General features: G+C 55.9%; 1 protein-coding gene across 2 annotated transcripts in view; it reads right to left on the reverse strand.

Annotated features, from left to right (window-relative positions):
- The window catches only part of CCDC17 (coiled-coil domain containing 17), a 46,689-nt gene that overhangs the window by 29,835 nt on the left and 3,808 nt on the right, over positions 1-13,046 (reverse strand). For both annotated transcript variants that reach the window (XM_032804545.2, XM_032804543.2), the window contains exons 3-15: positions 11,689-11,841; positions 10,702-10,764; positions 9,812-9,941; positions 9,224-9,380; positions 8,224-8,346; positions 7,162-7,295; positions 6,725-6,856; positions 4,908-5,125; positions 3,901-3,983; positions 3,121-3,336; positions 2,589-2,811; positions 2,142-2,252; positions 1,421-1,578 (exon numbers count right to left, since the gene is read on the reverse strand). In XM_032804545.2, the coding sequence (XP_032660436.2) occupies positions 1,421-1,578; positions 2,142-2,252; positions 2,589-2,811; positions 3,121-3,336; positions 3,901-3,983; positions 4,908-5,125; positions 6,725-6,856; positions 7,162-7,295; positions 8,224-8,346; positions 9,224-9,380; positions 9,812-9,941; positions 10,702-10,764; positions 11,689-11,841 (1,901 nt within the window). The remainder of the gene's footprint in view (positions 1-1,420; positions 1,579-2,141; positions 2,253-2,588; positions 2,812-3,120; positions 3,337-3,900; positions 3,984-4,907; positions 5,126-6,724; positions 6,857-7,161; positions 7,296-8,223; positions 8,347-9,223; positions 9,381-9,811; positions 9,942-10,701; positions 10,765-11,688; positions 11,842-13,046) is intronic.

Consider the following 13,046-nt stretch of genomic DNA (forward strand, 5'->3'; position numbering starts at 1 on the left):
TAAAAAATTACACTAATTACCCTGCAAATACAGACACTCGTGGTACAAAGATTCTCAATGTTACAGACAGAAGGATATGAAAAGTAGTCCTCTCTGAAATGTTGGCTGAAATGTTTCTAACATTCCTGCCCTTTCGCCCCCTTCACCTGGACTCTGCCCCCTCCCCAGCACTTCCGCTCACATTTACAAAACCAACCCACCAAAGAGGCGTTTCCTTCTCCTGCCTCAAATGTAGAAACACCTCTCTCCTTCCACCCAAAAATGCCCGCTGCCTGAGGCCCAGGCAGGGCAAAATTTAGCTCCACCCCAGGGACACCTTCTGCAGACAAACAACGCCACGGCTTTAATGTCAGATATCTGGGGCCAGGCAGTCTGGAAATGGGGGCTTGCTTCTGCTGGGAAAGGCAGGTTTCCCCTCCGAGGGACCCAGCACTAGCTGCAAGCCCTGGAAGGGCCTGAGGTATCCTGCTTTAAACCCCTGGCTTTTATATCTAGGAGAACTGTTCTAGGGGTGTTCGAGATTTACTAACTTTCATTATTTGCTCCCATCGAGCCCTGCGCACAGAGAGTTGTGGTAACGAAGGGCATGTCTACACAGCAAAGGCGCTCAGAGATCAGGTCAACTGACCCGAACTCACGCAGCAGGGCTAAAAATAGCAGTGTAGACATTTGGGCTCAGGCTGGACCCCAAGATCGTTCCTCCTACCTGGGTTTCAGAGCCCGGGCTCCAGCCCCAGCCCAAACATGTGCAGTGCTATTTTTAGCCTCATAACGCAAGCCCAAGTCAGCTGACCTGGGCTCTTGCTACCAAGGGGTCTTTTTTGCTGTGTAGACGTATCCTCTGCGGTGCCTGACTTTTTAAGTAGAGGGTACAAGAAGAAGTCCCATTACAATTCCTAAAACAGTTTTTCTGCAACATGTGAGGCATGCACAGAACACAGAGAAGCATGACGTGGGCCAGTACCTCCTGCCCTTTGTCCGTCTATTTGGATTATAAGCTCTTTGGGTAGGAAACTCTCTTTGGATACATCTGTACAGCACCTGGCACAACAGGGCTCCGATTGCCTGGGGCCTGTGGGCCGGACCGTAATACAAAATACTCATTTCTATTACTAGAACTTGTTTGGGTTGGTCCCATAACTCACAGATGAGCTTGTCACCTACGAGTAATGCAGCCACCCCAAAAGAGCATTGATAAAACCCTTTCACCACCCTGTAGTGCCATGTGTTAATTATACAAACCCACATATGCACATTTACACACACACCCGATTCTTGGGCTGTGTTTAGGTGTCTTTCCATCCCTTTTTAATGCTACATTTTGATCATTTTCCTGACTCAGGGTTAGGGGAAGGGAAATGCCATTCCTGGAGGGCCACTCCTGGAATGGGGGGCAGGGCTGGAACATCCCCTGTCTCACCTTTGACTAGTTTGGTGCTGGATGGGCTGCACCTGAATAGGAGGTGGGTCAACAAAGCCAGCGTAAGGAGCAGCAGAAAGGTACAGGCTGGTGGGGGCAGGGTGGAAAGGGCGTTGGGTTGGAAGGCTGCCTGCAGGGGCCGCTGTGCGACTGGACACCTGTAATCAAGAGAAGAAAGCACATTAATTACAGACAGCAGCCAGGATGGAGGGGCCACTCCTGCTGCAGAAATAACTGTCTATTGGTGATGCCACACGGACAGGAGGGGCTAAGCTTCCTGGGGGACATGATGCTGTCAGAGGAGTCACTGGGCAGGCAGGGTTGAATCTCCGAGCCCTGGATCTGAAAGCAGGAGCGGAGCAGAAAGACCCTCCAGAGAGACAGAGCACCTCACTGTACTGCTTTGCACAGAATCTACCCTCCGACACCTGCCTGGGAGCGAGCCCCTGAGGCATATGTACACAGGGTGGAGTCCGTGCCGCTAGCCGAGCGCCTCTCAGAAATGGGCAGCGCGTGGGCAGAGCTGGGGAATGAAATCCAGGAGGAAGATGTGCCATTGCAGGCTGGCAACAAACCCTGTGAGCAGAGCACTTCTTACACTTCAAGGAACCCAGCCTGAGGAGACGAGCCCTCCTGGGCGTGTGTTAGCTTCCTGCTCTAGGCTAAGCACGGTGCTGACCAGGCCAATGCTGCCATCAAACACACGAGGGCTCCTGCTCACCGTGGGAGGGTACTGGTACATGGCAGCGTTGCCAGGGTCGATCTCGGCCATCGACTGCAAGTCGGCGTCTCTTGCATTCACCACTCGAAGGTAAAGCTCCGTCTTGCCAGCCTGCAGGAGGAGCCAGAGGTCAGGTCTCTGGAGGGCGGGTTGGGACTGGAGAGGTATCATCACGTGGCTTTGGACGACGTAAGCCTGGAGTAGCCAGGTTGTTCTGCATTTCAGACCTCCACCATTTTTTGCTCTAGCTCAGTCTTAAAAACAGGGCTAGTTTGTTTTTTCCACACTTGCCGAGCCCAGTAAGGGCTGCAGGGATTTTGCTGAAGCTTTAAGCGAATAATTAACTGACCTTGAAGGCAACAGCAGAGAGCCTTGCCCCAGAATGAGGAGGGAAGACCAGAGAGGGGGAAGGGCAGGTGTCCTGGATCTCAGGAAGGCCCTACACACCTGAGGGGTCCCATTCAGCTGTTCCGTTGTGAGGCCCGGCTGCACCGGAAGCAACCGGACCGGAATCTTCCATCGCCCGCTGATCAGCTGGTGGAGCTGGTCAAAAAGGTGGATTTTGGCCCATCCCCGGGAGGCCAGGCGCTGGATCTCCTGCCCGTAGGCATCGAAGCCCCCAGAGGCCTGGAGCTCCATCACCAGAGCGATGGAGGTTGAGGGCCGGACTCTGGAAGGCAGGGATGATGGAAACCATTATGAATAGAGGTGTCACAGAAGCAGGAAGATCAAACCACGGCCCCACCCAGTCTGGGGTGCTTTTTCCAACAGTGACCAACACCAGATGCCTCAAGGGAAGGGAAAGCAGATGACACCCAGCTGATTTTGCAGTGCTGTCCATGGAGGGAAAGTGTTCCTTGGCCAGCTGTTCCTAACCACCAGTTAAAGAGACACCCGGTGTAGCAGGGCAGGAAGAAGAGGGTTAATTCATTCCATACATTCAGGAAGAAGGCGGCAGGAGTTTGCCAACGCAGCTCACCTTGGGACTGGCTGTTTAGCTGATAGGATTGCACTGTTGCCTCTCTGCCCATCTACTACATACGGTAGGGACTGGTCCATTTGGCAGTAAGTGACAGGGAGAGGGGTTGGCTTGCCCATCTTCTGTCCATTACGGTAAAGCCCAGCCACCAGGCAAACCTGGGAGAAGGTAGGGTCCAAGCCCAGCAGGAAATCGTAGAATATCACAAAGCCGGCCCTGTGAGGGAGGGAGAGGAGGCAGAGAGATAGGTGAGGAGAACCCTCTGCACTGCACAAGCATCCCTGGGTGGGGAAACTGAGGCACAGAGCGGAGCAGTGACTTGGTGATAAAACCAAGTAGTCCTGATACCCAGAGCTCTGCTCTAGCTACTAGGCCATACTCCGGAAGGCAGATGTTAACTGCAGCGAAAAGCTCCTGGGTATCTGGGGGAAGCTCCCCCTGCTAGTGCGGGTCATTTGCCAGCAGCAGCCTTTGAAGAGAGAGTGTTGCAATGACCCTACTACACAGAGGAAGCATTTGATGCCTGGCTTCCTCCAGAGGTGGAGAGCAGCAGCTGCAGTTTTACAACAGGGATTGTTAACAGTTATTGCTGGAGAGACACGAACCAGCTCTCTCGTGCCCTGTTGCCTTTCTCCTGCTGAAGCAGGCTGGTCAACATGTTCTCAACCCATCGGGGCAACTCATGATGGCCACTTCCCAAAGCCTCCTACAAAGCAGAGTGGGAATTGCAGCAAAGGATTATGGGATATAAGGCTGGCCGGCCAATGACAAGACACGTACGCTGGGTCATACGGAGCAGGTCCCAGGGCATCGGGAGGGTCCAGCAAGTGTCTGCTGAGATGGGTCTGAGGTCCCATTCGGTCCTGCAACAGGCAGAAATAGTATGAAGAACTTCCAGACTGGCCCCCGTGCATCACAAACAGCAGCGCAGATCAGCCATTCAGCCAGACACCGGGCCGTGACTGCTAGAACTCACCTGCTGCTCACAGAGCCCCAGCCCTGCCAGAGGGCAAATCGGGGTCAGAGAAGGAAAAGACTGGTTAAGTACGTGATCTAGTGGGATCGTTCCTTCTGGTGTTCTCGTACATTCTCCAGTTTAGTTTTTAAATGCCTCTACTCACCTGCTGAACATTAAGCCCATGATTAAGTGCTGACTTGAGGCCACCGTGACAAAAGTGACACGTGGAAGTGGTCAGGGATGCGCAGGGAGCAGGCAGGATGGATGGGACAGTGACACCATCATGTTTCTGGCTAGGCAGATGTTAACCTGCCGTGTGGAGACCTGGAGACAAGTGGCTTGCTGTGCACACGTGGGGTTCGGGTGTAGCTGTCAGTGTCAGGACAGACACACACCTGGGCATCTACAGCTAACCATCCACCAGGTGCTCTGAACCCACAGTCACACCCAGCTTCCTGCCAGGGGTTCTGGATGATGCTGCCCAGGCGGTATTTCCTGTAGTGGGCAGGACTGTAATTACAGCTATCACTGGAGGACACTCAAAGCACCATGGGAACTATTAGCACATGCCAGGTCTGGGCACTTGGGAGCCACAGAAGACCTGGTACACCAGGATGTGGCTGGGGGGTTATATTCTTCAGGAAGCCAGAGCAGAAACAACCTAGGAGCTGGTCTGCACACGAGCTTTCCTTCAGTCAGGAACTGGAACACCAGGAGGGGCCAGATCCTGGATTGTTTCAGCCCCATAAATGGCTCCCGGAGACATTAAAAGTCAGCTACCAAGGCAAAAGGAGACCTTGTGGGCCCCAACCCCGGGGAAAGGACTCACCATGAAGGGGAGTTCCCGCAGGCCTGGCAGAGGCAGGGGCGGGGGAGGTGGCAGGGGCGGGGCCACCGGCGGCGGGAGCATGGGTAGTGACCTCCTCCCAGCCCGTCGTGGCTGCATCCTCTCTGCCTCACGTCTCAGCATCCCGACCTCGGCATGCAGCTGAGCCATCTCCATCACGTGCGCCCGCTGCTGCTCTGCCAGCTCTTTGTCCAGAGTGCCTGGGGGAAGGGAGCCAGAAAGGAGAGGGGAGGCGCACTGCCTGAACACAGGGTGCCATCATGGGTCCTGGGCCACCTGGGACACGGGGAGGGAGGGAGAGGAGCAGGCAGCCCAGATGCCCCGCTCACTGTGCTGGCTCTCCATTAATCTTCACTGGGTGTGATTGGACAGATCCCTGCTCCCCCCACACTGCCCCGCAACCCCAGCCTGCCCGGCACCCAGGAGAACGCTCACACAGCTGGACACAAGCAGCTCTTGGGGAAGAGCTCCCAGCTGCAGATCAGGAGCCTGGCACAATCCTCATCTCTTGGCATCCGCCTTTCCTTGACGGAGGAGGCAGCAACTCTCTGGCCAGCAAGTCCTTCCATCCCTTTGTTCTCTCCACTGAAGGGCAAGGCCATGTATGAAACTGAGCTGGGAGTGAGGGGGCGCAAGAAAAGGGATCTACGAGGATGTCACTGACCTTTCATGTCCTAGTGCCCGGTGAGCAGATGTCACAGTGAGGGGGGCAGCAGGGATAGGGAAAGATAAACACTAATGGATGTGCAGGGACACCCATCCCACCCAAGCACCTGCCCTACTGCAGATGCCTGCAGCTTCCCTTCACTATTGGAGTCGTGAGCTGGTGCCTTGTCATGGCATCAGGGGTGATGGGCAGGAGACAGGCAACCAGTATCAGCTCCCTCCCCTGGTGCTGGACAGGGCCATCGGGCCGGCAGCTCCCGCGACAGGGCTGCTGTTAATTAACATAGCGCGTGGCCGGTGTTTTATGAGACATGTAACTGGAAAATATCTGAGCTACAGAAGGCGGGAGGGCTCCCGCCAGCAGCTGTGTGCAATAATTAGCATTGCTTATTTAATGCCCCCACACACACCATGGGTCATTGACTCTCCGACCTTCAGCCCCAAAGCACAGGGCTCCACCACTAGAGCTGAGGGAGTGACACCAATAACTGGCAGCAGTACTAGGTTCTTTCCCTCTGTGTGGCGCCCACAGAGGACACCACATGCATCTCAGGATGGATTAACAGCCCCCTCTCCCAGCACGCTGTGCTATCAAAGCATCAGCACAGGCACCACGCAAGGAACACACCAGCACTGACCAGAACACCCTCGCTCAGCCGGGTGCTGAATCCTGGGGCCCTGGCAAGGGGTGGGTTGGTGTCATGTTCACAGTGATGGCTAGTGTATTTACACATTTACCCACAGCCAGCAAGGGAGGGGGACGCAGACCACACTGGGCCAAGCCCCGGCAGGTGTCAGAACAGTGCAGAGGGATGGCTGACAGCCCAGGGGAAAAGGCAGCACATTTCCAGGGCAGGACACCCTGGGATTGGTACTGTTATGGAAATGGAGCCAAACTAGGAGATCCCTCTAGCTGTGCAGCCTGCTGTGGCCTCCAGATGGAGGCTGAGATGCGGAGTCAGCTGGCAGCTCTTGGCCACAATATCACGGAGGCGACAGGTGCGTTCTCGCAAAGGTACCCCACACCCCACTACGCTGCAGCCCCAACAGCCAGCCCCATTCAGGCTCTTGGGGGGATCCCTCTGCGCCACCTGCTCTGTGCTGCAGAGAGAGGCTGGACATGCCCTGCCTACCGTCATCCGCCCTCCTCTTATCCCTCTGCATCTTCAGCTTAAAAAGCTCATCCTCCAGCCGCTGATTCTCCAGCTCCACAGCCAGCAGCTCTGTGTCCAGGCCCCGGGGGCCAGCGCCAGCAGCCTGGTGTTCTGCAATCACAGCAAGGGGAGGCGCTCAGAGTTACATACGGGAAGAGCTGTGCTGGGGGTGGTGAGAGAGCACAAGGGACTTACACCTTCCACTGCAGGTGTTGGCTCGGAGGATTCAAACTCAGACCTGAGTCCTTGGCTTCATGGGGCCTGTTGCATGCTGGGTAGAAGTGCAGTGGCCTCTGGGGTTAGTGCTTTGCAGCTGTTCAGGTGCACAGCGACATTAATGCTGCACCTGAGTGCGCTAATCCCAGGCTCCCAGACACCTGGAACAACCCCCACCCCAAGGGGCAGGAGGGACTTACTCTTCTTCCGCTCCTTGTGTTCCTGCCTCCCAGCCGCCCTCTCCAGCGCCGTGGCCTCCACCTGCAGGTCGTACATCTGCGCCAGAACGGCAGGGTCACTCCCTCCGCCCTGCAGGTAGGCCAGGTGCAGGGCTCTGAGGGGAAGCAGAACGGAGTCAGGCTCCTGGCAGCCTGCATCTAAGGGAGCCCCTCTCAGCCAGGGGGGACATGCTCTGACTAACTGAGCGCAGCCCCAGCCCGAGCCCCTGGTGCAGCCCCAGCCCCGCAGTGCAAAGCTGGTAGCGTTCAGACCCAAACTGAATCACCTGCCCGCAGCCGGCAGGCAGGCACAGACGGACACACAAGCAGAGGAGCCAGGCAGGCAGACATACAGACAGGCAGCAAGAGCAGTCACTAGACAACCCCACAGCTGGTGGCCAGAGACACATCAGACAGACCCCCCTGCCCCCAGCAGTTAGACAGACAGAGGGAGGTGGGGACAGACAGAGAGCAGAGACAGCGCACAAAGGTACACGGAGACTTATTAACCCCTTCGCTGCTGGGTTCCAGTGCCTGTCCGTGAGGCCCAGAGGTATTCAGGCAGGGAATGGCCCTTGATTTCAATGCTCTGAAGACAGTTCCATGCAGCCGTGTGCACGTGCCGAAGGATGGCTGTCCCCCACCCATGGTGGGGACACTGAGGCACTGTTCAGGGCAATTCACTGTCGCTTGTCCTCACTGCAGCATTGTGTGCGTGGCCACGGGGCCCCAGAGGTCCCTCCGTCTATGTCTCCCCCTTCACAGGCAGCCAAGCTGTGCCCCACGTTGTGCACCCTCACCCCAGACCCAACACAATCCTAGTGGAGAGCTGTTAAGCTGGAGGCTCTAAGGGCCAATCTGGCCTGGCCCCCAGATGCTGGGCTAGACGGGACCTCGAAGGCCATCTCCAGCTCTCCCTCCTGAGATCCACAGCAGGAGCAGCCCCATGTAACTGCACCAGGGACTCCCCAGTTACAGAAGGGCTGTGTCGGCCTGGGCCCCCACTGCTTTGGTGGTGACACTGGCAGCTGGACTTGTGCTCACCTGATTTCCGAGGAGAGGGGCCCGGCAGCCAGAGGGAATGGGATGAGACTGATGGAGACCTTCCCAGCCGCCTTCTCCGCGGTCCTGGCTGCGTTGGTATAGCTGTCTGGCTCCAATCTGCTTCTGAAAACGAAACCAAAGCAGGCAGGGAGAGAGATCTACCTGGGTTGCTGCTTCCCACCGGCACTTCCCCTCTGGCCCCATCTCCTAAATCAAACCCATGGCAGGAGCTGCCCTGAGACAGAAAACACCGAGGAGCCCAAAGGTCCCTGGGATTCTCTCTGAGTCTTTGGCGGACAGGAGAGGGAAAACCAGCATGGCCTAGAGACACCTCCCTTCCCGTCTATATCATTAGCTTTGACCTCACTTCGCACCGGCCTCGGGCCATCTCCTCTGCAGCTCCCACTGCCTGGAGCTGCCCCGTGTGTCCCTCGCCATGTATTTTCAGACCCCAGCTGGAGGGTGAGGCCCCTCCCCCTCTGCATTCAGCCTTGTGCCTGAGAGCTCCCCTCATTCGCCATGGAGAGCCTCTGACTCCAGAGCCGGGCTCAGATCGACACCTCACACAGCAATTCAGGAGCCTCAGGGCCCAGGGAGCATCCAGGATCAGGGCACCCACCGTCAGCACCCAAGTCTGAAGTCTGGGCCCATGAGGTCCACACGCCTGCTTCCTGGAACGGAGTTGTACTTGTGACCGTCCCTTCTCCAGCACTGCTTAACTCTATGGAGCATCCTGGGGCCCGGTCAGCTCCTAGGGCGTCTGTGTGCGAGACTGTGCTCTAGGGAATCACGATGCTGAAGGCTGAAAGGTCACAGCCCCACTCCCCTCCCTCCCCGTGGTAGCAGCACAAGCTCTTCCTGTCACCTAGAAGTCAGAGACACCTCCTGCCAGGCCAGGGGATCAAGAGACCAAAGAGCAGGGCATGGCGGGGGGCTCCCCCATCTCCCCAGCAGAGCCCTACTGCCCCCACACTAGGCTGGGAGGTTGCTGGGTCCTCACCTCGCGTCTGCAGCCTGCATGAGCCCAATCTGGTCTCTCAGAGCATCCAGCGCCAGCTGGTTCTTTGCCTCCTGGGCCTTCAGCTCCAGCAGCAGCTGCTCGATGTGCGCCCTGGAAGAGTTGCTGGCTGCCAGTTCCGACAGGCGCCTGCAGATTTCTGCGGGACACACAGGAATAGCCTCATCGCACGGGACTCCAGTCAGTCCAGCAGGATCCCCGCCTCTCTGCCAGGCCACATCACAAACACAGTCTGGTCTCCCTGCCCCCCACCTGATTGGATCTGGATCTCGCTCCAGCACATCCCTGGATGCTGAAGAAGGCTTTGGTTGCTGGAGACCCAGCAAGGGTGTGTGACCCTACCCAGTGGGTGTGGGGTTCTCTCATCCATTTAGGGACATCCCCCTCTTCTCTAGGATGCCCAGGCCAATGGGACCCATGCATCAGCCCATATACAGTGTCAAGGCTGCCTGTCTGCATTCGCCTGCTTCCTGAGATGCTCCAGGCTCGCTGCCCCACTGTTACATGGGAACAAGTATGAAGGGTAGAGAATTCAGCATAGGGGCAACGTGCATGCTCCCCTCGTCCTACCCTCTCCCTGCTGCTCCAGATGCTGGTTCCTGGCCTGGATAGAAGCCATCTGGTGCTCGTGCGCCTTTGCTATCTCCTGCAGCCGCTCCCTGTACCCCTGCCGGTGGGAAATCTGACGGCTGGCATCCTCCTGGAGGACAAGCAAAGCCCACAGGAGCAGAAAGCACAACACCACAAGAGCCAGTTCAAGTCAACCTCCATGCAAGGGTGGAGGAGTTCATGGGGTGCTGGAGATGACCCCATTCTGGACGAGCTCAGCCAGGGAGGGGTGACAGACGTGCTGTCTGCCCAGTTCACATGCAGCACAGGGTTAGGGGCCCAGATTTAAACAGGAGGAGGCTGGGAGCAAGGTGTGGGGGGTATCCCCAGCTCTGGAACCTGCTCTCCACGCTGAGACAGTAGAATCAGGGTTCAGCACAAGGCTCATCACTTCAGCTAACAAGGCGGGACAGGACACACTGGGGCAGTTCTAGCTACCTGTGGGTCTCGTTAAGTTTGCAGAGTTGCCGACTCTCACCACCTGGGATTTTCTTAAAGCCAAAAGCTTTTCCCTACCAATAACCTCCTCTCTCTCACACCCTGGAGTGGCTTCAGCACCATCCACTGAGAGAAGGCTGTTGGGTCCACAAACCCCGGGTCTATGCTACGTGTTTGTGAGCCACATCTGCTGCCCCCCCAACTTTTAACTAGGTACATATGTAACCAGTTGCTCTAGTGACAGGAGTGACTTCAGGCCTCTGCAGACCTGGGCAGGATCTGAACAGTGACCAAACGCCTTCTCTCTGTATCCCAATGTCCGAGGCGTTCCACCCTCCTCTGCACGGGTTCTAATTGCCTCCCCTTCCCTGCATGTTTTCCAAGTCACAAAGTTGCCGCTCGCTTGGGTTTACCTCTGGCTTCAAGGGCTGGAGAGTAGGGACAGTGTCCTCCAGAGACATCCTCAGTTTGTGGAACTGTTAAAAGAAGCAGAAGTGATCGTGTCCTGACAGACAGTCCCTCCTTTTGTATCAGCACAATATAAAAGCTAGGATAGGGACCCAGAGGTAGCTAGAGGCTGCTGATGCATTAAACCCCTTCTGGTGACAGAAATAACTCAGCTAACCCTGAAGACCCTTTAAAGGTAGAAAACGGGTGACTGAATCTCGCACCATACACACACACCACTGTTATCTCATGTCCCTAGAAATGTCATGGGTCTTTTGCTAGCTTTTGAAATCACCCCATGATTTTCCAGGAGCTCCAAAATACATCAGCCAAGAACCCAGGGCCACACTTATAGACACAAAGTGTAGCAACCTGCATGGAACTCAGAGGGAGGAGCACAGGTTACAAGAGGGAAGAGTCTGGAGAAAACACCAGGCCGTTAGTCTGTGTGCACATGGCTGGAATACACTTTGCTGCAGTAGCAGCACCTCTGTAAATAGTGCTCTTAATAAAGAGCTAATTTAGTTTTACACACATGGAGTCCTTTCATGATATTACCCGGCACACAGTACATGAAACACAAAGGGTCACTCCCTCATCCACCCAGTGCTGTGGTGTGCAAAGCAGCACTGGTGACTCCTGGGTTTGTGCCAGGTGGAGTGAAACTCTCCCCTCAATGCTGCTTTTCAGCAACCCTTGAAGTCCACAGGACTCAGATTTTCATCCCAGGAGTGTGTGGAAAGGGGCAGCAGTCTCCCTCATCCATACAGGATGCTCAGTTGCCAGAAGCATCCATATCCCATCCCCCGATTCTGTCTATGGGCCTTGGAATGGGGATCTATGGGATGCCTGGAGGAACCGTGGTTGGGAACAGTGGAGGGTGAGGACCCAATGTGGAGAAGCAGGGAGCTCCAAATTCCAGCCCAACCATCACCACTGCTTGCGCTCAGTACCTCCTCAGTCAGCTTCCTCAAGGCCCGGCTGTCTGAGGGGCTCCCTTTACGCTCAGAGCCTGCGAGAAGGTTCCTCTCGTGGTCACTCAGGAAGTCCCGTGGCTGCTGTCCCAGATGGACTCTCCTCACCTGCGGGTCGCTCAGCTGCCGCTGCTGGAGCAGAAAGCAAACAAGCACAGCACATGTGAGCGACAAACGGATGGGCCCATTAACATGTGTGTGTGTGTGTGGGGTGGCTACATTGCCTGGAGCAGCAGATCTCAGACTAAGACCTGGAAAACCCTGCACTGGGTCTACCATGTCCAGGATTTGGATCCGGGCAGCTGTAATGGATTCTTACTGACACTGTACTTCAAACCAGGCGTTCTCACCCTTTTTCTTTCTAAGCCCCGCTCCAAATGCTATAAAAACTCCACAGTCTACCTGTGCTACAACAACATTTTATTCGCATATGCAAGCTGGGGTTGGTGTTAGGGGGTAGCAAGCAGGGCATTTGCCCAGGGCCCCATGCCACAGGGGTCCCCACAAAGTTAAGTGCCTCAGGTTTCAGCTTCAGCCCCTGCTTAGTGGCCCCCCTGAAAGCTGCTCGCAGACAGCTAGGGGGCCCCGGGCTCCTGGTTGAGAACCGCTGCTTTAAACCATTCCTCATGTCACCTGGCTGCAGCCCCTATGCCAGGGATGAGGGCCTGGCCCCCTGCAGTCAACGAGCAGTTTTGCCACAGATGTCAATAGGGTCAGGATTTCAGGGAAGGGACACGGGCACCGCAGTCTGAGAACCGCTGCCTTTGGAAATCTCTGGCTTTGTATCCATGTGCCCAGCTGCACGTTAGGATGATCCCTGTTCTTACCTAAAGGGGCCATTTCTTTAGCCCAGAGCTGGGGCAAAATAGCTAAATTTGATTACCTGCCCCACCCCTCAGCCAGGTCTCCTCCCAAAAATGCAACACACCAGGTGAATCTCCCCCTGAAATATCTATATGCCCCCAGGAGGCCCTTCAGGACTAGGGACGGGCTGAATCTCCAAGCGACAGCCACATGTCCTCCTGCGCTAGAATACACTGTTAGCAGCAGGAAGTGGAAGCTGTATGGAGAAAGCCCTGGTGATGGGAGTCGGCGGCAGGGATGAGGTGCTGGGAAGCCTGTGAAATGGGCTCAGCCTCTCATAAGAGCAGCATAGAGTTCAGTATAGCATCTTCCAAGCCCCCTTTGAACGTTCATCAATTCTCAATGCCCCACAGTGAGATGGGCAACTACCATTATCTCTGCCTCACAGGTGGGGAAACTGAGGCATGGAGTGGGTAAGTGAGTCATCCAAGTCCACAGAGCCATTCAGTGTCAGAGCCAGGATTAGAATTTAA

Source organism: Chelonoidis abingdonii, chromosome 7, assembly GCF_003597395.2.
Source record: "Chelonoidis abingdonii isolate Lonesome George chromosome 7, CheloAbing_2.0, whole genome shotgun sequence".
Taxonomy (NCBI): Eukaryota; Metazoa; Chordata; order Testudines; family Testudinidae; genus Chelonoidis; species Chelonoidis abingdonii.